The sequence below is a fragment of the Nansenia antarctica genome (assembly GCF_963989245.1).
Source record: "Nansenia antarctica genome assembly, chromosome: 15".
NCBI classification, from domain to species: Eukaryota; Metazoa; Chordata; class Actinopteri; order Argentiniformes; family Microstomatidae; genus Nansenia; species Nansenia antarctica.
The window spans coordinates 2,539,413-2,564,808 of NC_137685.1; the positions used below are offsets into that span (position 1 = coordinate 2,539,413).

Genomic DNA, 25,396 nt, shown 5'->3' on the forward strand with positions numbered 1-25,396 from the left:
AATCATGTGCTACCAAGCGGACCAATCACAGTTCTTACGGTCTGCGTCGGTGTGCCGCGTAGTTACATTTTTGGAGAGGTGCACGTGAGCCTACGGCGTAGATTTTACGCAGAAGTATAAATTGGGCTTAAGGATGAAGTTCAGACTACCGTGTCTATTTATAAACACTCAACCCAAACAGATGAGATTGGAAACCCCAGGCTATGTTTTCTTACCAGTTTCACACTGTGAGGGAGGAAAGAGGTTCAACTGTTCTCTATCGCGTCTTAAATAGTCTTCATGAGCAAGTAAATGTGCTCAGTTTGGGTTATAAAACACTTAACAGTAGTAGGGTATGGGAGGGAGGGGGGGGAGGAGGGGGTGTGTGCGAAAACCCTTGGTGATTATTCACTGTGAAGCAAAACACCTCAGAGAAAAATGTTCTCATTTGCCAGTGCAACATAAAGAATATAAATGGCGGCATTGCTCTCACAATAACCCTTATGATTACATGCAAATTAAAAACAAACCCATTTATATGTCGCCGGTGGGCTACTGCTGTGGAACTGTTCCATTTTCTCCCCTTCGGCTCTTTGGGGAACTATAGCCAAGCCCGTTTTTATTAGATAGGGTTATTAGAATATTCATATCAAGCTTAGTTGATATTGATATTCATTTGGAGCAGCCGCACTCTCTTGTTACGCATTCAAAATGTCACAGTGAAATTTAAAACCGCACTGAGAGGCATGTTCATTATTTCGTATTGTGTTCATTGGTTTCCTGATTCAACCTAAGGGCCCGCAGGGTCTGTACTGATATTTGTTCAAACTCTCAAGCTCTCAGGTGTTTAATTAAAGGTATTATTTAGGCCTACAGGTGATTAAATGCATTAGCTGCTAAATGTATTTCTACATTCTCTCTCTCTCTCTATAACACACAGGCCACCCTTGAGGAAATAAAACATATCTCGAGAGTTATGTTTGATTATATCAATTTGGTCAATGACCATAATCCATTTCCTGTATCAATTACTCTACAGTATCATAGCCCTAACAGGATGTAACGAGAAAAACCTCCATGTTACCTCATCGTAGACGTTGTCGTTCTTCTCAAAGTCACCCTCCTTCCTGGGGAGCACGTGGACATGGACGTGCTGGAAGTAAATAATGACAAAACAAAAATAGATAAACAGTTGTTATTTGTGTTATTCATTCATCCAAAGAGAGGAAAGCTACCCCTGTGCTGCCAGGTACTCTTCTGAAACATTGATCTGACAACAACAATATCGAGAGAGCTTTTTTATTAATTCACAATCTGGTGGCTTCGCAGCTGAAACGTATCACAAGGCTTCCAAATCACAGGAGGGTTACAGTCAATCCCACCAAGCGTGCCACCTGTATACCACCGAGACTGCTTATTTTTACGCTTTTAAACCTTTAATTGTGTTTTGTCAGATGTCCTTTTTCATCCCCCCCCCCACCCCGTGCTGTGTGCCGTCACAAACTTAACCGTCTGCACAGTTTGTTTTTGTGAGTTCTTCTGCTCTCTCCTTGGGTGGTTATTAGTGTGGTTATGTACCAGAACAACTGGTCCTGGTTTATGTACAACATTAAAATTAATTATTAAAAAGATAAATTGTACATATAACAACTGACAAGACCAAGCAGCTGGTGGTGGACTTGAGGGGAAATGGTCGGGAACAGGACCCCCATCACCACCAACGGGTCAGCCGTAGAGAGGGTCAGCAGTTTTTAATTCCTCTGCGTCCATATCTCTGATGAGAAGAAGGTTTTTCCTTCTATCAATGGCCCCGGGCCTGAGCTGGATGACACTTCCTGCTACGACTGGTGGATTGATGATTCACTTGCTTAGTATTCAAATGTATTGATTGTAAGTCGCTCTGGAATAAGGCGTCTACTAAATGCCACAAATGTAAATGTAAATGATGACCTCACCTGGGACGTGCACACCAAACAGGTGGTGAGAAAGGCACAGCAGCGCCTCTTTCACCTCAGTCGGTTGAAGAAGTTTGGCACGGGGTCTAAGACCCTGCGGGCCTTCTACAGAGGCACAACTGAGAGTATACTGACTGGGTGTGTCACTGGTTGGCACGGCAACTGACCTGCCCTCAACTGCAGAGCGCTACAGCGGGTGGTGCAAACAGTCGTGCACATCACGGTGTCGTGACGTTAGAATTATAAGGTTCTATCTCCATTTTTGTAAAAAAAAAAAAAAAAATTACATAATCTGATCCATTAGGTGTTTATTAATGCCTGTGTGGTGTTATTTTTTTAAATGTTGACATTTTTGAGTTAGTAATTCATAAAAATACAAAGGTTCCACTTCCATCTCACAAAACATAACGGAATGTAAAAACGTTGACGCTCAATATCTCTGAACTGCCCTAAACGGAGATAGAACCTTCTCATTCTAAACGGAGATAGAACCTTCTCATTCTAAACGGAGATAGAACCTTCTCATTCTAAACGGAGATAGAACCTTATCATTCTAAACGGAGATAGAACCTTATCATTCTAAACGGAGATAGAACCTTATCATTCTAAACGGAGATAGAACCTTCTCATTCTAAACGGAGATAGAACCTTATCATTCTAAACGGAGATAGAACCTTATCATTCTAAACGGAGATAGAACCTTATCATTCTAAACGTAGAACCTTATCATTCTAAACGGAGATAGAACCTTATCATTCTAAACGGAGATAGAACCTTATCATTCTAAACGGAGATAGAACCTTATCATTCTAAACGGAGATAGAACCTTATCATTCTAAACGGAGATAGAACCTTCTCATTCTAAACTCACGGTGTGTCAGCAAAGCCCAGAGGATCATCAAAGACCCCAGCCACAGCCTGTTAGACCCCATCCGCAGCTTAATCGAACCGATGCCGTCCAAGAAGCGAGGCCTCTTCCGGAGCCTCAGGCCTAAAACTCAGAGGCTATCAAACAGCTACTTCCCCCAGGCGATCAGTGTCTATACAGACTACAGTAACCTTAAGATCAAGCCACTATGGACTACAGTAACCTTAAGATCAAGCAACATTACTACTGAACTCTCTATTATCCCTGTATGGCTGCATGTCATGTTCATTGAGAGCATATCTTTTACACTGTCTCCCTATCTTCTTTTAAGCTGCTATTACTTTTGCTTCTTTAATTATGTTACTCCCTATGAGTATGTAAAGCACTTTGTGACCGCTGGTCTGTGATGGGTGCTATATAAATAAACTTTACTTACTTACTTACTTTTACTTACATAATACAATATTTTCAGACAAAAATAATTTCTGTACAGCAATGTGGCAATTAAAATCTGTCATCTTGTGTATTGTCTCCGTTTATTTTATTCATTATCTCATCACAAAGCACAGCTTTGAATACATAATTATGATTTTCTTACGTAAACAAAATATGTGAGGTTAAAGATGACACTCATCAATGTAAGAATTGCAATGACATGACATCCAGCCATAGTTACGGGGAATAGGCTTACCGCGGTAAAGTGACAATTGACAATTGAATACATCTTTGCATTTTGCAAAATATTAAGAGTCATTGTGTAACTGCCAATCATCTTGTTTGTGTAAACATCAATGTGGATGGGGTGACTGTACTGTCAATGCTATTCAGCTTCCATTTCCAACTCCCCCACAAAGCAGCCTTTTTACTTATTTTGGCAGTTATTTGAAGTACATAGCTCTTATTGTATGAGTGCACTTTCAAAGGTATTGTCTAGAACAGTTTGATTAGCTGACTTGAATATACATTCATCGGCATGCTTGAAATAACTACATACTCTCTGTTTGTTAGGATCACGGAAGCAGAATGCCATCTACTTTAAATGGTACACTAAATCAATCACATGAAGCAAACCTGTTCTCTGGTGAATGACATTTCACTTATCCAATCATTATTTGAGGGTTGACGGCACATTGGAGAGCTGAGCTAACAGGGTAAATTGACTGGCAAAGTCAACAGCTACGTATATAATGTTTAATCAAGCTGTTGATTATGCACAAGAACAGGTAACTCACGTTACGAAATTTTGCCACCCGTACCGATAGTATCACAGTAAAAAAGTACAGTACACATTGGTTGAGAGATGAAGTGTCTGTGTTTGACTCTGTAGTAACAGTAAACCTTTTGAATGGGGGTGCGACAGACAGTTGTGTGACGGTTTCTAAACTGTCCCCCGACCAAAACGTCTTCGGTCGTCAGTCTCATGAAACACAACACAACAATATCGTCAGCTGTCAGACAGTTTATCAGGGGGGAAGTCCATGCCATATAATACCCTCATCTAGGGCATAATAACCTGATTGCCAGGATGATTTTAATCATTTTTCATTACTTTGCTATGAAAAACAGTACAGGCTGTGTGAATAAGTGTTTATAAAATGCTCTAAACAAGATAACATGTTTGGAGGCATACTGCTGTTGCCTTGCATGTTTCTATTTAATGAGACTATTTGCATAATGTTTTCTATTATTAAATTTGCCTACCTTGAGGACAACTTAAAACCTCAGCAGTACGTGAGTTTAGAATGATACGGTTCTATCTCCGTTTAGGGCAGTTCAGAGATATTGAGCGTCGAAGTTTTTACATTCCATTATGTTTTGTGAGATGGAACCTTTGTCTTTTATGAATTACTAACAAAAAAATGTAGAACCTTATAATTGTAACGTCACAAGTTGCAGGGGAGCTCAACAGAAACACATAGTAAACAGTGTTGGGTGAGGGAGGCAGGCAAGGGCCGGTAGACAGCGACTGTGGGTAAACATCGACGTGCCAGAAATGTGAAGGGTGGGATGGGAGATCACAGGGGCCTGACTGACACGGTGGCTGGTGTGGGGGTGAGTGGTAGACAGCTAAGTGCCCACATGCACAGCGAGGGGCCCCTCTGCATGGGGCTATCCCTGTCTGCCTCAGAAGACATGAGCGCTGTCATGCATGGCCTTAGCTTGAGTTCAAACTGGCAGTTAAGTAAGACTCCGCAATAGCACAGACGGAATCACCTGACTTCCTGGGTTTGAGTTGCAGCAGCGAATCGGGTTGGAGTCTCACTGCTAGATGGCTGTCTGTGAGTGTCAGGGGGTGGGCTGTACTGCCCTACAAAATGGTAAATGGACTGCACTTATATAGCGCCTTTTTTGCTGCTCCAAAGCGCTTTACAACGGCCTCTCGTTCACCCATTCACACACACATTCACACACCAATGGCGGCAAGCTGCCATGCAAGGCCCTACCCTTCCATGCCAACAGAGATTGGGATAAAAACGGAGGGGTAGGGCTACGTGTTAGGGCCACGGGGAGAGTGGGGACTGAGCTGTTCTCTCAAGAGCAATGGGTCATTCTTAAAAAACTAGATTAGTATATTAGATTAGATTATTAGAACATTAGTAAAAACAACCACTCGTGAGTTTAGAATGATACGGTTCTATCTCCGTTTAGGGCAGTTCAGAGATATTGAGCGTCAAAGTTTTTACATTCCATTATGTTTTGTGAGATGGAAGCTTTGTATTTGATTAATTACAGGCATTAATAAACACCTAATGGATCAGATTACCGTATGTAAAAAACTCAATTTTGACAAAAATGGAGATAGAACCTTATAATTCTAACGTCACGAACTGCAACCCAGCTGGCATGCTTAAGGTCCTGTACTGCACACACTTGCAGGTAAAAAGATCCTGTGTTCCATTGCTTTTCAGTCAGTCCACACTACCAAATGACACTAGCGTTATACACTATAGGCCCTCAGAATTACGGATGAAGCGTAAAGCTAAGACCAAACTAGTAAGTGATATTCCATTATTCTCCAGCTGGACTCTCCTACGTGTCCTTGACATCAGTCACAGTCCCACTTAAGTCTGTTCTGTCTCATTGGGTCCGTGATTAAATTGGTGCAGATGTTGAGGGCATGGTTCAATGTCAGCTCTTATACCCATGTCCTCCGATCAGATTTCTGGATGGCTACTTTCCTTATGCTTTATTTTCCCATCAATGATTGGTCATCCTCCGTTGAAAGAGTCAAAATGTGCTCGATCAGAACGTCCTTCATGCAAAGCTGTGTCCACCTAACCCATCTAGCTACTGATCGAGGCGTGTCTCAGATATGAAGCTGCTGTGTGTTGCCTCCTATTCTTATACAGTACAGCTCAGTGTATTCTACTAAGATGAGGATTGTAAAGTTTTCCCACCCAAAAATAATTGAAACAGATGTCCATTAATTAGTGTCTGACTGCGGAGACAAATGAGCAAATTGTCCACGGTGCGATTTATATTGTTTAGGTGAAATCTAGTCAGACAGGCAGACAAATGTATTTTGTCACAAACAGCTGTGTTCCCATTAAGAGTAGGAGTGGTGGAGTCACCGTCGTTGCTTCGAGCAGGAGCTTCTAATTAGCGGAAAAGAGAGAGAGAGAGAGGCACCCCATCATCCCCTGCTTTCACAGCCAAACAACTTTTGTACTCTATGTTTGTTTTTTCTTCCCCCCAACAACGGTTTACAGGAAGATTCATCTTGCTTTGTGTTTTTGATGGGTCCACTTTGCATATGTTTCTTAGCATGTGCTCCTAATTTCCCAGCTCTGTAAAAGGGCTAACGACACACTAAAACGTGCCACCAGAAAAACTGTTACTGTAATGCTAATGTTTGCGTAACCCCCCAGCCAAGTCCATTGTTAGGCCTCTGCCATGGGCTCAAAACCAAACAAAAAAGACGGTGTACTTAACTTAACTGGTTCAGCCTGATTAGCTTTGATCTGTTTTGACTGCTAACAGGAAGGATTAGTCTTAGGCCCCAAGACACAGCATAACCTCCGTAGGCTAGCTGGCTGGTCATCACTGGTACACTGGTAAATGTGTTTTCTTTAAAGACATATGTTATTGTAGTGTTATGGTAACTGTGAGTCAATCCGGGGCACTTAGGTGGCGTAGTGGATTAAGCGCTGACCATGTACCGCAGGGCTCCCTGTTCGATTCCAGCCGTGGACATATCCTGCATGTCATCCCTTCTCTCTCTCTCTCTCTCACCCATCCTTCCTGTCATAATCTCTACTGTATCTGTCATTAAAAAGAAAAATATGAGTGGGCCCCACTCAGAAAAAATAACTTAAAGTTATTAAGTCAATCCAAGGTATTGTTTGCAAACTAAAAGCGGAACTACAGAAAGATAACTTTCCCTAAAAACCTCATACGCCTGTACGCCTCTATGGAAAGAAGCCCTGCTTTGCGAGGTGCTACACAATGATCCACTGTAATGTATTCAACACTCACTGCATTGTTAAACAGTTAAAATAAATCTGCCATCAACGGCGAAAATAAAATGGCCTACTCTGCCATTCTGGGGTCACCTAAAGCCCTAATTAATCCAGAAACGTGTGGCAAAGATCTGTTTTTTGAAGTGGGCTGGGTTATAGGTGGCATCCTTAGGTTCTCTCATCATCTCTCCCTAACATGGGTGATGGGGCCCTCCACACACACCACCATTAGAAACAGTGTGGGCGCCGCCACTACAGAATGCTAATGACCGACATGAATATGACTGTGCTGCAAACACAGCACTCTCGAAACTGTCTATCACATTCTCTCCAAATTCAAGCAGCTCTTTAATAAACAATACAATGTGTGAGTTTTAGAATTATTAAGGTTCTATCTCCATTTAGGGCAGTTCAGAGATAGAGCGTCAAAGTTTTTACATTCCAATATGTTTTGTGAGATGGAACCTTTGTATTTTATTAATTACTAACGCAAACATTTCAACATTTTAAAAATAACACCACACAGGCATTAATAAACACCTAATGGATCAGATTATGTAAAAAACAAAAATTTGATTGAACCTTATAATTCTAACGTCACAGATTGCTATTCAATTAGTGCATGTAGTCGTTTAAAATAAAATAACGCCAACACTTTACACAGAGAAGGGAGAATATTGTGATGGCATGAACAAACATGTATCTCTGTGTATCAGTTAGAGATACAGACACGATCAAACGCAGGTGGTTTTCTTCTTCACATTGACCCGTTTATGCCACATTATCACAAAACAATGTGCATATTACCACAGTGTTGCAGTATTGCACTAAACAAGCACTCTAAAACACACCCATCCACATGATGAATTGCTATAATCACCCGTACATTTTCCATAAGATAAAAAATAAACTAAATCCCGTCATTTTAATACAAAGATTTGTCTTGTGTCTGTGTGAGTCTCTCCTCCAGGCTAGTGGGTTTATAACAGTGCATTTGCCTCCATAGACTCCCTCTCTCTCTCTTATTCAATCACAGAGCCGTTTCTTATTGCCAGTGTGAGAGCACCTGATTGCAATAATCCGGTTGATAGATGGAGGTGCAGCGGTAGGAAGCAGGTGCACTGTGTGCACCAGATAATCTGTTTTCATAAAGAGACTGGGCAGAGGACTCTGGTTCAGAGTCACTGCATGTTGGAAATAACTTGATGACTTCAGTCAGTGAGTTAAGGAACGGCGGCAGAACTTCTTCTCTCTGTTACGTTGCTTGAATCAGGGCTGATTGCTTCCCTCGTTCAATTTCCGGTAAAGGTACTGATGAGGGGTCTGAGAGATAATGCTGTGCAGGAGATTTGACAACCCTGAAGCTAACCTGCCTTTCGGATATGAATCTAATTGAACAGAGAAAAAACATATTGCTGTTTGACCTCATGTGTATTGACGAACAATCACTGGATGAAAACTAGGTTGTGTCGTAGATATGAAAAAAACAGATATAAAAAAAGTGTGGGTTTGGTAAATGGACTGCACTTATATAGCGCCTTTCTCCAAAGCGCTTTACAACGGCCTCTCATTCACCCATTCACACACACATTCACACACCAATGGCGGCAAGCTACCATGCAAGGTGCCGGCCGGCCCGCTCACTGGGAGCAATTTGGGTTTCAGTGTCTTGCCCAAGGACACTTCGACACGTGGCCAGCCGGGGCTCGAACCGCCGATCTGCCAACCTTGCGATCATTAGACGCCGGCTCTACCTCCTGCGCTACAGCCGCCCCAAAGGGACAGTGTGACTGTCACCTACTCCCAAAGTTTCGGAAAAGGGGGCTAAGTGTCGTTCTTTGGAGCAGATGAAATCTGGCTCTGAAACGGCCTGACTGCAGGGCTTCACTGCTGCCATTTATTATTCATAGAGGGAGTTACAGTTGATTTAGAAACTGGTCAGGCAAAATGGCAGCCGGCCCAGGGGCAGATCTGGAACTCCTGACGCTTCTTGTTAGAAAAACACACAAACCAGCACAACTCTGCTGGCTCCCCCGCGGTCCAGAAAACCCACACATCTCATCTGCCTTCATTATTCATACACAGAGATTAGGGGAAATCACCAATGTGGACAAACAAAATGGCCATCCAAACAGGAGGATATTACAGAGGGTGATTAAGACTTGGGTTGTTGCTGTTGGTGAGGTGGTTACTGTGTGGATCACGTTAATGGGGGGACTGTGGGGCTGGCGAGGCGGGGGAAGGGGGGGGAAGAGAGGGAGAAACACATCAACATATCAACAATAACAACAAGGCACTGAGAACAACAGCTTTGGAACCATCTATTATGTGGCAGCAAATTATTTTTCTGTTTTTTTCTGATGGGGCATTGCTCCAGTAGGATGCTAGTAAGCTTTTATTGCAGGCATGAATGAGAAATAAGCCTTGTTTTGCCTGGACCAGACTTTTAAAAGTAGATGCTGTTAGGGGAAAGTATTCAACACGTCAACAATTATTTAATTCAACATATTTCCGTTGCTAATCACATGACGTTTAGACCAGACATTGGTATTAACTCAATAGAACTACACAGCTAAAGAAATTGTGACATTCCCGTCCATTAAATAATATTGACCACAGTAAGAAAAAGCACTAAACCAGCTTATGCCACTAATGAGTTCTCCTACCTGTGGTAATTAGAATCAGCTGGGTTAGGGCATGTTGGTGGGTAAGCACTTCCACTACAGAACTTCCACTACAGTTTGCTACAGAACATTTGGAGAAGCCTACAGATTACTGAGAGAATGTAGTCTGGTCAGACACTGAATGCAGCCAGGGACTGGCAGATGCGAGTCGACTTGGAGCGGAGGCTTATTTTCCCCCCGAGGGGGCAACGACCACTCTGCGACCAGACCTCGTCCTATGGTCTAAAAACCGCCGGCTCATCTACATCATAGAGCTGACAGTGCCCTGGGAGGATGGCATCGAAGAAGCATATGAACGTAAGAAGCTGCGGTACTCCAACTTAGCAGCCGAGGCAGAGGACAGAGGCTGGAGGGTAAAGGTGCGCCCGGGGGAGGTGGGGTGTAGGGGCTTTGTAGCCAGCACATCAGCAAAGCTCCTTAGGGAGGTTGGAGTCAGGGGACAAGTTCACAGACAGGCCATCAAAGAGCTGGCCAACACCGCCGAGAGGACGAGCCATTGGCTGTGGCTGAAGAGGAGTGACGCCATCTGGGCTGCTTAGGCAAACACCTAACCACGGGACACACACCCAGGCTTGATCAACCTGTGGTGGGCCTGCTGCCATCCACTAGGAGGATGATGAGGATGAGACGCGGGTGAATGTTTCAGCAGGACAACGATCCATGACATACTGCAAAGGAGACTCTTAATTGGTCCAAGAGGAAGAAATGAAAGGTGTTGGCCACCCAGAATCTTCAAGATTTAAAGAATGTGTCTGTGTTGAAGAATGAGCCTAAATCCCACCTGATCTCTGTGAGAGATACATTTTTTCATACAGGAAGTGTGTTGAAGCTCTCATTGGAAACAAAGGCTTCTCCACCAAGAATGACATACATGCTAACATTTCAGTTAGCATGTTCAATTCCCCTTTATTGCACATAACATTTTTATGGATTATTTCATTAACTTAATACCAATGCCTGGTCTAAATTTCATGTGAATAATTGCAATGGAAATATGTTGAATCAAAACATTGTTGATGCTGTGTTGAATACTTATTTCTGCCACTGCGTAAGTGATACAAGCCTTGTCTCGTAATGTCAGACGGTCATTAGCCAGCCTTCCGAATCATGTAGCAGATAATCTGTCAGTCCCAGGTGATGTACAACAAACCAGAGAGGTTTAGAAAAGTTTTAAGGTTAACAGACACGTCTTCTTCTAGGGCACCAACAGAGAGGAAGTGGACACAGCAGGACACTTCAACAAGACATGAAGGTCACAATTAATCATCCCCCTTTCACGGAACGCGGCGTAGACACTGTGGCTAGGTTTCCGCCTTCTGTCCAATAGTGGTCTGAGCAGTTTTGAAAGCTAACCTTTACTTTTAATACCCGACACCAAACACATGACGACAGAGGAAGAGACACCCTGACCACCCTACTGAAGGCATCTGGGGCCTAATTTATAAAGCTTTGCGTAGAACTGGCGTAAACGGCTTGCGTACATACGCAAAGCAAGAACATTTAAGCACACCAACATTCGGATTTAAAAAACGGTGCGCACGCCAGTGGAATCTGCAAGTTCCACGCCTGCTTCCCTTTATGAATCACAATCAACTGTAAATGTTGCGCACGTGAACGAGCGTCTTGTCCCACCCTTTTTGACGGCCATAGTTGCCTATAAATGGTCAGTCAAACGCCCATGCTCGATTTATGCTGGTGGAAGCGTTTCTCCTGTTTCATCCTTCTGCCAGGGGAGTCGCAGTTTATCTTTTTACCCCAAATTGCGGTAACATTTGCGTACGCACGTTTTTGGCCGTACGCAAGCTTTATAAACGAGGCCCCAGCATATTGCCACCAAGTCTGTTTGCCTGTCTGACATTTCCCTGGTTGAAATGTAATTAGCATTATCCACTGCAAACCACTTATTTAGATAAGACACCCAAAAGGTATGACGCCTGTGAGAGACGACGACGATGAGATGTGACAAGAGGAAGACGTGACACGTATCAGAGATAAGAAGACTCACTGGCCTGCTTTGCTTCGAAACACACCTAGGCAATCCACTGTGAAGACTAAACAAAGACGTCAAACAGTTAAACAAACGGTTAAGCAACAGCTAAACAGCTAAAACTTCAACAGCTAAACAACCGCGCACACACACTCCGCCACCCAGTATAAAAAGGCTTTTGAGTTTAAATGCTCTTTCTCAGGTGATTAAACATTTCAATGGCGGAGGCACTATCTCGGGGACCGGGTGTCATTTGAAGAGGATGTTCCACTTATTCAAAGACCTCTTCAAATAAGTGCCTTTGTTCCCAGGCAAATTCCTTGGACGCCCATTAAAAATCTTCAGCACGGCAGAGCGTTGAGAGCGTGTTGGAGATGTGCTGTTCTTCTGACGGTACTTTCAAGTGAGGATTCTGTGACTTTTTTGTATTTCTTAAAACATAAATGGTAAATGGACTGCGCCTTTTTTGCTGCTCCAAAGCGGTTTACGACGACCTCTCATTCACCCATTCACACACACATTCACACACCAATGGCGGCAAGCTGCCATGCAAGGCGCCGGCCCGCTCACTGGGAGCAATTTTGGGGGTCAGTGTCTTGCCCAAGGACACTTCGACATGTGGCCAGCCGGGGCTCGAACCGCTGATCTGCCAACCTTGCGATCATTAGACGGCGACTCTACCTCCTGAGACACAGCCTCTACCTCCTGAGACACAGCCTCTACCTCCTGAGACACAGCCTCTACCTCCTGAGACACAGCCTCTACCTCCTGAGACACAGCCTCTACCTCCTGAGTCACAGCCTCTACCTCCTGAGACACAGCCTCTACCTCCTGAGACACAGCCTCTACCTCCTGAGACACAGCCTCTACCTCCTGAGACACACAGCCTCTACCTCCTGAGACACAGCCTCTACCTCCTGAGACACAGCCTCTACCTCCTGAGACACAGCCTCTACCTCCTGAACCACAGCCTCTACCTCCTGAGACACAGCCTCTACCTCCTGAGACACAGCCTCTACCTCCTGAGACACAGCCTCTACCTCCTGAGACACAGCCTCTACCTCCTGAGACACAGCCTCTACCTCCTGAGACACAGCCTCTACCTCCTGAGACACAGCCTCTACCTCCTGAGACACAGCCTCTACCTCCTGAGACACAGCCGCCCCACAACATAGGGAGAGGCACAAGTGAAGAACAAGACTGGCTGATTGTGAGAAATGCTCATATAATATGCAATAATGCAGTTTGAGAATACAGAGAACGGAGAATACATCATCAAATGTATATTGACATAATCTGTCATTCAATTATTCTCCATCCATCTAGATCTTAACTGTTTGAATGAAGTATAATTCAGTATAATTGAATCCTAATTTTAATTAATTTAAACGAGATATACTTTTTCCCAGGCTCCTTCAGACTGCTAGCCTGGGCTAAGGTTGTAATAGATTTAATTTCTGTAGAAACACAAACATACATTACTTATTATAAAAAAGTAGGTCAGTACATTTCCATATAAATTCAGATGAAGGGACAATGATGACCCAAATAATGAAATTTGAAAAGGCTATAAAGATATGTTGATGAATCATGGAAATAAACAATATTATAATAATGAAACAGTACATGCAAATGCTGGGGGTAGATTAATGTATAGTTACAGTTATAGATTAATCTGTAGAGAGTAAAGACTGGATATAGGCCTGACGTATGAGCCTGTGCTATCTATTGCCAGTTGACAGACTTTCATCTATATCTGATTAAAACACACTGGGATTCTCCATGGCCCTCTCCTTAATGTCCTACACTAAAATTACACCATCAACATTTAAATATTCCTCCAACAGTTCAAGCCAAAAGACTGCTCTCATGGCAACTGCCATAAATGTATAATTAAGCTTGCATTGCATAATGCAATACAAAAATCACTGTGTGGGCTTCTGGGACGACGCAATTAACATATGCACAAAGGTGATTAGCATACAAAAAAGAATGGAAATCTAAAGGCCACAAAACTTCACTTATTACTTTACTTAGAAAGAAGATTATGTAGGCAAGGGTTGTGTGTGTGTGTGTGTGTGTGTGTGTGTGTGTGTGTGTGTGCGTGTGCGTGTGGGTGTGTGTGTGTGTGTGTGTGTGTGTGTGTGTGTGTGACATATCAAATCAAATCAAATGTTACTTGTCATGTAAATCGCATACAGCCGTAATTGACAGTGAAATGCTTTGGGATCATCCTCCTCATTCAACAATAGTCGACACGATCAACCAATCAGCAAAACAATATACTAGATTATACAACAGTTAGTTCCGACCAAGTAATTTGATTGGACAAGAGGCATTCCATGAGTGCTGATATACAGTATAACAGCACTGGGACTTTTAACTATAATGTATCACTCCGAAATGACCGTTAATACAAAGTAGCTAGCCTGCAGATGTTTGTGTTCAGGTTACTAGGCAACAGTCCAGTTGCAGAACTATTTTCTGTAGATTTTTTGTTGACTAGACAGACCAAGAGATCTGCAATTTTATTCCAACCACAACATAAACAAAACAATGCTCAGCAAAGAGCTATGTAAGCAACGCCATGTATGCTAAATAAACAGGCCTGACAGTCGATGTGATCCCTGACCCTGTGTTCCTTTGCTCAACTCCATTATCTGGGGGCGGTACTTGGTCACACACCTAGGCAACCCACTGTGAAGACTAAACAAAGACATCAAACAGTTAAACAAACAGTTAAGCAACAGCTAAACAGCTAAAACTTCAACAGCTAAACAACCGCACACACACACACTCCGCCACCCAGTATAACTAATTTCCTTTGCTCAACTCCATTATCTGGGGGCGGTACTTGGTCACTTTAAGTTGCACACAAGCTTCAGAGTGGAAGCGTTTAACCAACGCTTGACGTTCAGCAAACAAGCGTACCTTGGGTTGGGCGACCCCCCCTGCTCTGAGAACACAGCCTTGGATGTTGTCTGGTCTGGTTGCTTTGCGGGTGTTGACTCCCTCCTTTGATGGTATATGACGCTATAGTCAGTCCCAATGGTCCAAAAGTCAAGTGCTTCGTAACACAGACGGGGTGAATTTTATGAAAGAAAGTGTGAAAGTTCTGTCACAAAACGCCGTTACGTATCCTCACACATTTTTAAGTGGGTATATGGAAATCCTTGGCCTTTCCTAGTGGGTATACGGCGTAGTCCTGCGTATCACGTAGACGACACCACTGCGTACCTCACCAGCTGTGACTCAACTTGCCTCTGTAATTCCTATGTGCGATCTTGATAGCCTCACGCAGGTCGCATCTGGATTCCTTCGGAGTCACCGGCGTTAAACGCGTCGGTCTGTGCTTTCAGCAGAGCACCAAGGTCACCATTAACCCTGAGCACGGAGGTCACCATTAACCCTGAGCACGGAGGTCACCGTTAACCCTGAGCACGGAGGTCACCATTAACCCTGAGCACGGAGGTCACCATTAACCCTGAGCACGGAGGTCACCATTAACCCTGAGCACGGAGGTCACCATTAACCCTGAGCACGGAGGTCACCATTAACCCTGAGCACGGAGGTCACCATTAACCCTGAGCACGGAGGTCACCATTAACCCTGAGCACGGAGGTCACCATTAACCCTGAGCACGGAGGTCACCATTAACCCTGAGCACGGAGGTCACCATTAACCCTGAGCACCAAGGTCACCATTAACCCTGAGCACGGAGGTCACCATTAACCCTGAGCACGGAGGTCACCATTAACCCTGAGCACGGAGGTCACCATTAACCCTGAGCACGGAGGTCACCATTAACCCCGAGCACGGAGGTCACCATTAACCCTTAAAGGCTTTTGGTTAGAGAACATCCCAAGAGTAAGAATGGCAATGCAGTCGCTGAAGCCTTCGCTAATGAAGCCAGTGACTGTGTGTGCGTATACGTTGATGTTATTGTCCTTGAACACATCTCATATGATGTGGATTCTTCTCTAATAATGATAATTATCTTTTACTTTCATGCCTGGATCAATATAATGGTGCTAACATGTGTTCTTCTGGTAGTTTTGAGAACATAGAATGCTAATCATATGTCACATCATCAAAAACTATACAATTTAGTAATCCCTACATGAAAACCAAACAGGTGACATAGAGTCCCCACTTTCTTTACAGCTAAAAAGAGAGAGAGAGAGAGAGAGAGAGATTCACCACCACCAAATTGATTGAAAGGAAATCATCATAATAAAACGTATCTCAGAGTAAAGCAACACACTCACAAAGGCAAAGGAAGACACTGTAGAAGGCAAGTGTGGGATTACCCCATCCCCAAACCCCATCCCACCCTTAGCCCCCGCCCCCCTCCCCCCCCCCCCCCCCCCCCGCCCCCGCCCACCCCCCAATCCCCTGAGAGCGCTCGCTAGTCCCCCACTAAAAATAGGCTCACTGCATAATTTACGGGTGCCAAGAGTTTGGGACCTGCAAATGAAATGCAATGATTATTTAATACCATATAACTGTTGAAGAGGCCTCATGATAAATTTAACGGGGGTGCATTATTAAGCTCTCACCTTCACGGTTTGTCCGGCTTCGGGGCCATCCTGGTGGGGGAACAGAACGAGATAATTAGGATCAGTTGGGAATTCAGGAATATCTCTGTTAATAATGCAGCAGGATTTTAATTTCCGATGAATCGCTGCGCCCTCCCCCGCCCCCCCCCTGCATGAATCTCACAAAAGTGTTTCGTTTGTTTCTTTTGTCTTTTTTTGACCTTGTTTAGTGTTCGATGAATGTTGTTATTTGTCTGTTTCTTTGTCACATCGTGACGTTAGAATTATAAGGTTCTATCTCCATTTTTGTTTGTCAGTTGTTTACATAATCTGATCCATTAGGTGTTTATTAATGCCTGTGTGGTGTTATTTTTTAAAAATGTTGACATTTTTTGAGTTAGTAATTCATAAAATACAAAGGTTCCATCTCACAAAACATAATGGAATGTAAAAACTTTGACGCTCAATATCTCTGAACTGCCCTAAACGGAGATAGAACCTTATCATTCTAAACGGAGATAGAACCTTATCATTCTAAACTCACGACTTGTCTGTTGTTTCTTTGTCACATGGATGTGGGGGAAACAGTTACTGTAATGTATTATTAACTCTGTGAACGGATGACAGGTACTGTACAATTAAGAAAAGCATTGCACATATTATTATACAACAGTTAGTTCCGACCAAGTCATTTGATTGGACAAGAGGCATTCCATGAGTGCTGATATTACAGTATAACAGCACTGGGACTTTTAACTATTATGTATCACTCCGGAATGACCGTTAATACAAAGTAGCTAAGCCTGCAGATGTTTGTGTTCAGGTTACTCGAGGTCGTGCTGTTATACTGAATATCAGCACGGCTGTGATTGTCTTCCTACTCGGCCTGCGGCCTCGTACCGACGGCTGAATCACAGCCGTGCTGATATTCAGTATAAGAGCACTCCCTCTCGTGTGATATTGCTTAAATAATGACTGCATTGCATGGCTACAGAAGCCGTAGTCAATTATAGATGTTTTTCTTTAACGGTAGAATGTGGAATCAAACATCAACAAAGCGCTCTCCGAAGCACGTTTCTGGAGAACCCCTGTGACCAATCAACTGCGTAGACTGAGCTGTGGATTCAAGGACTGACCCTCCATGAGATACATATTATAGTTGTAACCGTGTTTTGAAGCTATACAGGTTTTGTTTACAATTGCATTGTTTAAAATAATGAGGTGAAATAAGGTTCTTTTTGGGGTTCTGATTCAGTGAGACAGCGCCTTTTTTGCTGCTCCAAAGCTGCTCCAAAGTGCTTTACAACGGCCTCTCATTCACCCATTCACACACACATTCACACACCAATGGCGGCAAGCTACCATGCAAGGCGCCGGCCCGCTCACTGGGAGCAATTTGGGGTTCAGTGTCTTGCCCAAGGACACTTCGACATGTGGCCAGCCGGGGCTCGAACCGTCGATCTGCCAACCTTGCGGCGACTCTACCTCCTGAGACACAGACGTTCTGCTGGGGTGAGACAGCTTACCTAAGCTTGTGAGGCATTTCCAGTATAAGTGATATTCTTCTAAGAAATAGGCCTAGTGGCTTTATATTATTCATTTAAAAGCGCAAACATGTATGTACCAATCCAGATTGCCCCATTACATTGGTATGTAAAGGTATATAATGGGTATATAAGGTGAAAACCTTAACATAATTGAGTATAATGTGAAACCATCATATACAGTACTGTGCACTCATGCTACACAAAAACGTGTACTATATGAATGGCAACAAAAATGGAAGTTCTCAAGAATGATGATGATGAATAGTGGATCTAAGAGTGAGAGCATGAAACGTCTTCGATGTAAGGTTGTTTACGGGAGTCTCCAATCATGAGAAACATCTCTTAAGAACCTGATTCCGTCTGATTGTGTTTGCCGAGTCGAGTGGCGTGCGGCAGAGAACGCCCCACCCCTCCTGCGGAGAGGGACGCTGTTATACACCACCTCAGCCTCAACACCCTAACCCAGGAGCTGTCACAACTAATCTCCCATCATCACTTTTTTCCTTAGACCTGTCAAAAGAAAATGATAGCCACGTAGAGATTATTCGCTATTTAATTCTTTTTTTTCTCATATATGTGAAATTCTTTTCCTCTGGCAGGAGGTAGGTGTTATTTGGACATTAGCATTTATATCAGAAGATATGTAGAGGAGAGGAGCCAGTGGAATGATCGTCTGCCTAGTTATCAGGGCCTGGGAGGGGAGAGGAGAGAGGGACCACCTGTTCCTTTATTGTTCCAGCAGGTGGGGATCTTTTGTTAGCTTTCAATGCTAACAGCCCCTGTGGAACGGTGGCTCTTTTCTCAAATGCAGATCTAGGCAATGAGAGTTAGAGTTAGATGACCTGTCCTCTATAAGTTTGCTTTTAATTTCCTTCACTTTTTTGTGTGTGTAACCCTTCTCCATCTTCTTTTTTTTAAGTTATTTTTTCTGAGTGGGGCAGTCCAACCCATATTATTTTTTTTTATTGATAGAGACAGTAGAGATGTTGACAGGAAGGACGGGTGAGAGAGAGAGGAGGGATGACATCCAGGATATGTCCGCGGCCGGAATCGAACCGGAAACCCTGCGGTTACATGGTTGACACTTAACCCGCTACGCCACCTAAGCGCCCCCTCCTCCATCTTCTGATCAATTTCTCAATGATCATTCACACTGACTCAGGCCTCTATTCACTTGTTTACGTACTCCTTTTGTAATTCACTCGCTCCCTCCTACCTCTTATAAACACCATGGGGTATTCAAGGAAATATGGCCCACTAAGGACTGTGAACGAATTATTAAAATGAGAGCTGTATTAAAAAAAGAAAGAAAAAACACTCCCATCTGATGTGGTTCAGAAATGAACAAATAAACAAATAACAAAAATATTTTCAGCCATTACATTTCTACATGCAGTCATATTAACATTAATCAGTTTAGGGGGTTTGGAATTTACTAACGCATAAACATTTCCATGGCAACAGAGAAATAACTGATAACTAATAAATGCTAGCCTTTGGAGGTGCAGATGTGTTGCCAAACACGTGTGTGTGTGCACGTGTGTGTGTGTATGTGTGTGTGTGTGTGTGTGTGTGCGTGCGTGCGTGTGCTTGTGTGTGTGTGTGTGTGTGTGTGTGTGCGTGCGTGTGTGTGTGTATGTGTGTGTGTTCGTGTGTGTGTGTGTGTGTGCGTGTGTGTGTGCGTGTGTGCGCGTGCGCGTGTGTGTGTGTTTGTGTGTGTACTACTGCGAGACCTGTATGCACTATGCACGCACATCTTTTTTTCACAGGCACAAAATGTGCACATCATGCACCTTCCACTGTTGTGACGTAGCCTAGCATACGCCGCACTGCTGAATATAAACAACAGAATACAGGCCTACTAATAATTACTAGTATTTACATGTGTTTACAACCATATTAGAATTCAGGATTAATAAAGCGGTCATGCCCCACATTGAATAAACACACGCTAGTGAAACATTTCAATCTGCACCTACAAAGGCTAGCATTTATTAGTTATCAGTTATTTCTCTGTTGCCATGGAAATGTTTATGCATTCATTTACGTGAGCGTTTTCCTCCCGGCTTTCCCAGGCATGACAATGGGAGAGGGGTGAGAAAGGTGAGGAGGATAAGAGACCCGGAGGCAGGGGTGGCCAGCCGGAGACTAAGAGACAAGAAAGATTATTGGGGAACCAGAAAGAGCCACATCACACACGCTGGCTCACAAAAGCACTCCCTCTCACTCCCACTCCCTCTCACTCTCACTCTCTCTCACTCCCTCTCACTCCCTCTCACTCCCTCTCACTCTCTCTCTCTCTCACACACACATACACACACACACACACACACACACACACACACACACACACACACAGAAAACCTCAATCAATTTCCAATAGGCTTCAAGACCAGTGGTGTTATTTCAGCAAAAGCCAAGGTATGGCAAGGTACCAAGTGGGGGGTAGGTAGGTCACCTATTTTGGATTCAAAAGGGCAAATTTTGACAAAAGGTGAGTGATTATCATGCCTGCTTTCTTTGCAACAAACTCAGAGATAATGTTTTTGTAGTCCAGATTGGAGGCAACGTCCTTTTCAATTGCCAGGATGGCAAGTCCACACAGTCTCTCCTGGCTGCAGTCTCTCATGTTGCAACACACACATCTATGCCCGTATTAGTTTCAAGTCTTTTCGTTGCTTCTCTCCATTTGCATGTATTTGAACGATGCTCTGGGGATGTTTCGTGTAATATCAGTTTTTAAACGACGCCAATCCTTGCTCTCATTGTCAGCTAGTTGTGTCATAGGGTTAGGCTGAAAAGTTTGCACCAAAAGCAAAATACTTTTATTTTGAAGGCGACTGCTTTGTTTCTTTTCAATGTACGTATGTGCGTGCGTGAGACCTACGTGACTACGTGACACCTATGCTACACACCTTCACCCTAATGTGCAGTTGCAGAGATGCTGAGTTAGACGTTAGCCCTCAAAAATGTCGCTCACGTTAAAGAAAGATTGATGCAAGGTGTAGAGTTTTTAACAAGACATGGGCTTCTAAATATGTATTTACTGAAGTCAAAGGCAAAGCCTTGTGCTTAGTTTGTGGATTACAGATCGCTGTGTTTAAGGACGACAATCTGAATCACCACTATGAGACTAAACCCTAACCCTAACCCTAACTCTAACCTTAAACCCTAACCCTAAACACGCAGACAAATACAATAACTTGACTGATGCAGAGCGGGAATGGGCATCTGGTGCTTTGCTAGCTAAGCTGCAAACCCAACAAGGACTTTTTACCTTTAAGCTTTACTCATCCAGGGATCGAGTGGTCAGGACGAGTCAGGGGTTAAATATCTTTATTATGACAGAAGCTGTAAGAGTTGTTAAATCTTGTTGTTAATCTTTTTCAAAGATGTCAGTATTTGTTTTTCAGAAAATCAGATGCGTAGCTCTGTGACTCGTAATGCTGTATGTATGTATGTATGTATGTATGTACATGTATGTATGTATGTATGTATGTATGTATGTATGTATGTATGTGTGTACGTACGTATGTATGTATGTATGTATGTAAGTATGTATGTATGTGTGTACGTATGTATGTATGTATGTATGTATGTATGTGAGTATGTATGTATGTATGTATGTATGTATGTGAGTATGTAGATAGTATGTATGTATGTATGTATGCATGTATGTATGTATGTATGTATGTATGTATGTATGTATGTATGTATGTATGTATGTATGTATGTATGCATGTATGCATGTATGTATGTATGTATGTATGTATGTATGTATGTATGTATGTATGTTTGTATGTATGTATGTGTGTATGTATGTATGTATGTGAGTATGTATGTAGAGAGTATGTATGTGAGTATGTATGTAGAGAGTATGTATGTGAGTATGTAGAGCTCTGGTTGAGGGCCTTGTGTTCATGGACAGTGATGGGGTGCAGACTCGTTATCAATGTTGTGACTCTGTTGACAATATATCAAATGTACAATGTGAGAGTTGGGTGGCCGTCTTCGAAAGCTTCCCATTGTGAAGTCGATTTGACTGTCCCAACTTTGAGTTGTGAAAAGATAATTTTCTTTAATAAATATTATACCTAGAGTTAAAGCAAGTTCCTATCTTGAGTCTCATTATTCATCCACAACAAATGTTAATAAATAATAGGCAAAATAGTTAAAATACCACCGCTCATCCGTGATCAGACTTTGCTGAGGTGCTGGAATAGAAGAGTATCAATAGAGTGCAGAATAACAGAATAACAGCATCTGCACACTTCAACTGAGTGACTGAAGAAGGTCTATGACCGAAAGCTCACAATAAACAAGGTTTCTTTGCACAGTGTTTGAGTGTGCAGATGCTGCTATTTTGCAATCAAAACGTGTTTAAATGAGTTGCTGAAAAGTATCAAAAGCACCTATTGCTTTTTCTACTTGAGTCAGGGGTCAAAGATCTTTATTAACTGATCTTTATTATGACAGAAGCTGTAAGAATTGTTAAATTCTTTTAAAATATTGATTAAATGAGTCCTCTTGCTGAAAAACAAGTTAATTAATTGCATTTTCATAATTGTTTTTGTGAAGGTTAAAAGTATGTTATGTTAAAAAATAAAATGGTGATATAACGATTGGCGGTTTTAATATTTTTTCAATTCTATATTAGACCTCCTCCTCATTTTCATAGGGTTAGGGTTAGAGTTAGGGTTAACCATATAACCATATAATATAAACCATATAATAACCATATAACTGCTTTTTATTAATCTATAAAAGTAATATTGAGCAGAATTAAGTTCCAGCCTACTGGTCTGGCCCTCCACACCAGTCCCAGTTTCTCATGTGGCCCCTTGTGAACATTAAAAGCCCCTCCCTGTGCCAGATGTTAGGTCTCAGGCCCTCCAAAGCCCTCACCTTTCCCCCCCCTCCCTCCCCCCTAGCGGCGACCCTGTGTACTACCTGTATCACTGGCGGATTCAGGGGGGGGGGGGGCGACCGCCCCTCCTGGTGCCCCCACGGTTGAAAAACGTCTCGGTTAAGTGCCCTTTTGAGTGGCGAAAATTAGAGGACGTGCCCTATTGGTGCCCCTCCAATGGTCTACATTTGACCATGTGCCCCCACAGTTGAAAAACGTCACACTAAAGCCATTGACCTGTATGGAGATGGTGAGTGAGGTGGCCTGGAAGTGCTTCTCTATGAGGTTGCCGACTCTCTGGGTGGTGCTGAAGAGGTCGGCCACCTCGTCTGGACGCAGGTCCCGGAAACGCTCGACGGGCCGTAGAGGACACACCAACACATCTGAGAGACACGCTTGGTTAAGGAAGTAGTGGAGGAGGAGTGGGAGGAAAGAAAGCATGGGAACAAAGAGGAAGAGGTTATATAATAAACCCTACAATATCTACATAGACAATGTGGATTGTGACAGGGTAAATGGTAAACGGACTGACTTATATAGCGCCTTTTTTGCTGCTCCAAAATGCTTTACAATGGCCTCTCATTCACCCACTCACACACACATTCACACACCAATGGCGGCAAGCTGCCATGCAAGGCGCCGGCCGGCCCGCTCACTGGGAGCAAGTTTGGGGTTCAGTGTCTTGCCCAAGGACACTTTGACATGTGGCCAGCCAGGACTCGAACCGCAGATCTGCCAACCTTGTGATCATTAGACGGCGGCTCTACCTCCTGAGACACAGCCGCCCCCACAGCCGCCCTATGGGGTGCATTTGTAATAATAATTAATTCAGGAACATTTGAAAAAAAGGGAGGAGGGAGGAGGGAGTCAGAATGCATTATTATTGTTCATTTTTACTTCAGTAAGTTGGTGGCCTTGATAATGTTTTTAAATATTTGTTTATTTAATACCAAATTGCGTGTTTGTTTGCGTTGCCTGGAGCCAAATCTAACAAATGCAATGGAACTGTTCATTAGGGGGCTTTGTGTTTTTCTTTAGTGTCGTCTACAAGGTTATTTTTAAAATGAAATGGTACCTTATAGATGTGCAATTGTAGTTTGTATCACTCTCCTCCAAGTCATTTGTTCTTCTAAAAGGCTGTGAAACTTTAAGTGTTTTTGTAATTATTCTGCTGCATTCATGATGAACTACGTTGATTGAAGACAAACAGCTTCTTATGGTACCACAGCAAAAACAAGTTATTATGAAGAGGCAGTTATTATCTAGTTTGCCATCAACCTTTTCCCATTTGTATTGTTGACAAACTCCTTAATCAAATCTACATTTGATTAGATTAGATATTTCTTTATTATCTATTATTTTCACTCATGTTTGCTTCACGGACAGACAATGCCCTGTGACAGGATGGGAGACATACAAACATAACAAACATTAGAAACATACAAAGGTATGTGGACACAATTGTCGTCTGAGGCTGTTTTCATGGATTGGGCTAGGCCCCTTAGTTCCAGTGAGGGGAAATCGTAATGCTACAGCATACAATGTGATTCTAGAGAAGTGTACGCTTCCAATTTTGTGGCAACAGTTTGGGGAAGGCCCTTTCCAGTTTCAGCATGACAATGCCCCCATACACAAAGTGAGGTCTGTAATGACATGGTTTGCCGAGTTCTGGGAGGGTCTGGGAGAACTTGACTGGCCTGCACACAGAGCTCTGACGTCAACCCCATCCAACACCAACTCCATATTAATACGCATGGTTTTGGAATGAGAAGTTCAACAAGCACATATGGGTGTGTATCAGAGACGAAGACTGGCCTAACATTTTTGGGGGTTTTTGTGGACTGAAACTGCACTGGAATGTTTTCAGTTTTCATCAACTGGAACTGGACTGGAACTAAGAAACATGGAGGTGACGACTTGGTGTGACTAGAACTGGTGTGCATCTTCATCTAAACACCTAAAGACTAAGTGACTAAAAAGCCTGCCAAAATTAACACTGGCCTGTAGCATGACATTGTTGTACCACGCACTGATTCTGTACTGCAAAACGCTCTAGATAGTGGAGCAGAAGAACAAGTTGAGTATTTTTGAGCTTCCCCCGAAACACCCTAGCCTGTGCAGAAAGCATATCCTATGTGCTGTTGGATAATGGCCGTCCGTGTTCTAGAACTCATTTAGTGATGAGTCCGTGTTCTAGAACATTTCTGTGATGTAAAGCTCGGATTTCATTTCATCTGGCCTAATGCCTCCACGACCACAGTAGCCTCCCTGTAACACCATTTCTGGCTGGTCAAAGTGTTTCAGGATCAGGTGTGTCAGAGTGGGTCACTGCATCTTCTGAGCTGCACCCATTTCTCTAGGCAGACTGGTAGGGGTCCTGATTCCTATCCACAGAGAGTTATAGATTTCCAAACCACTAGATTTGACCAGCGCTGAGGTCAGGGCCACTGGTCGCTAGTCATTGTACCCCTT

At 43.2% G+C, this 25,396-nt stretch overlaps 1 protein-coding gene across 1 annotated transcript in view; it reads right to left on the reverse strand.

Annotated features, from left to right (window-relative positions):
* The window catches only part of fhit (fragile histidine triad diadenosine triphosphatase), a 206,459-nt gene that overhangs the window by 39,460 nt on the left and 141,603 nt on the right, over positions 1-25,396 (reverse strand). Inside the window, exons 3-5 of the mRNA XM_080545617.1 lie at positions 23,162-23,307; positions 16,493-16,522; positions 1,064-1,132 (exon numbers count right to left, since the gene is read on the reverse strand). Of these exons, the coding sequence (XP_080401743.1) occupies positions 1,064-1,132; positions 16,493-16,522; positions 23,162-23,307 (245 nt within the window). The remainder of the gene's footprint in view (positions 1-1,063; positions 1,133-16,492; positions 16,523-23,161; positions 23,308-25,396) is intronic.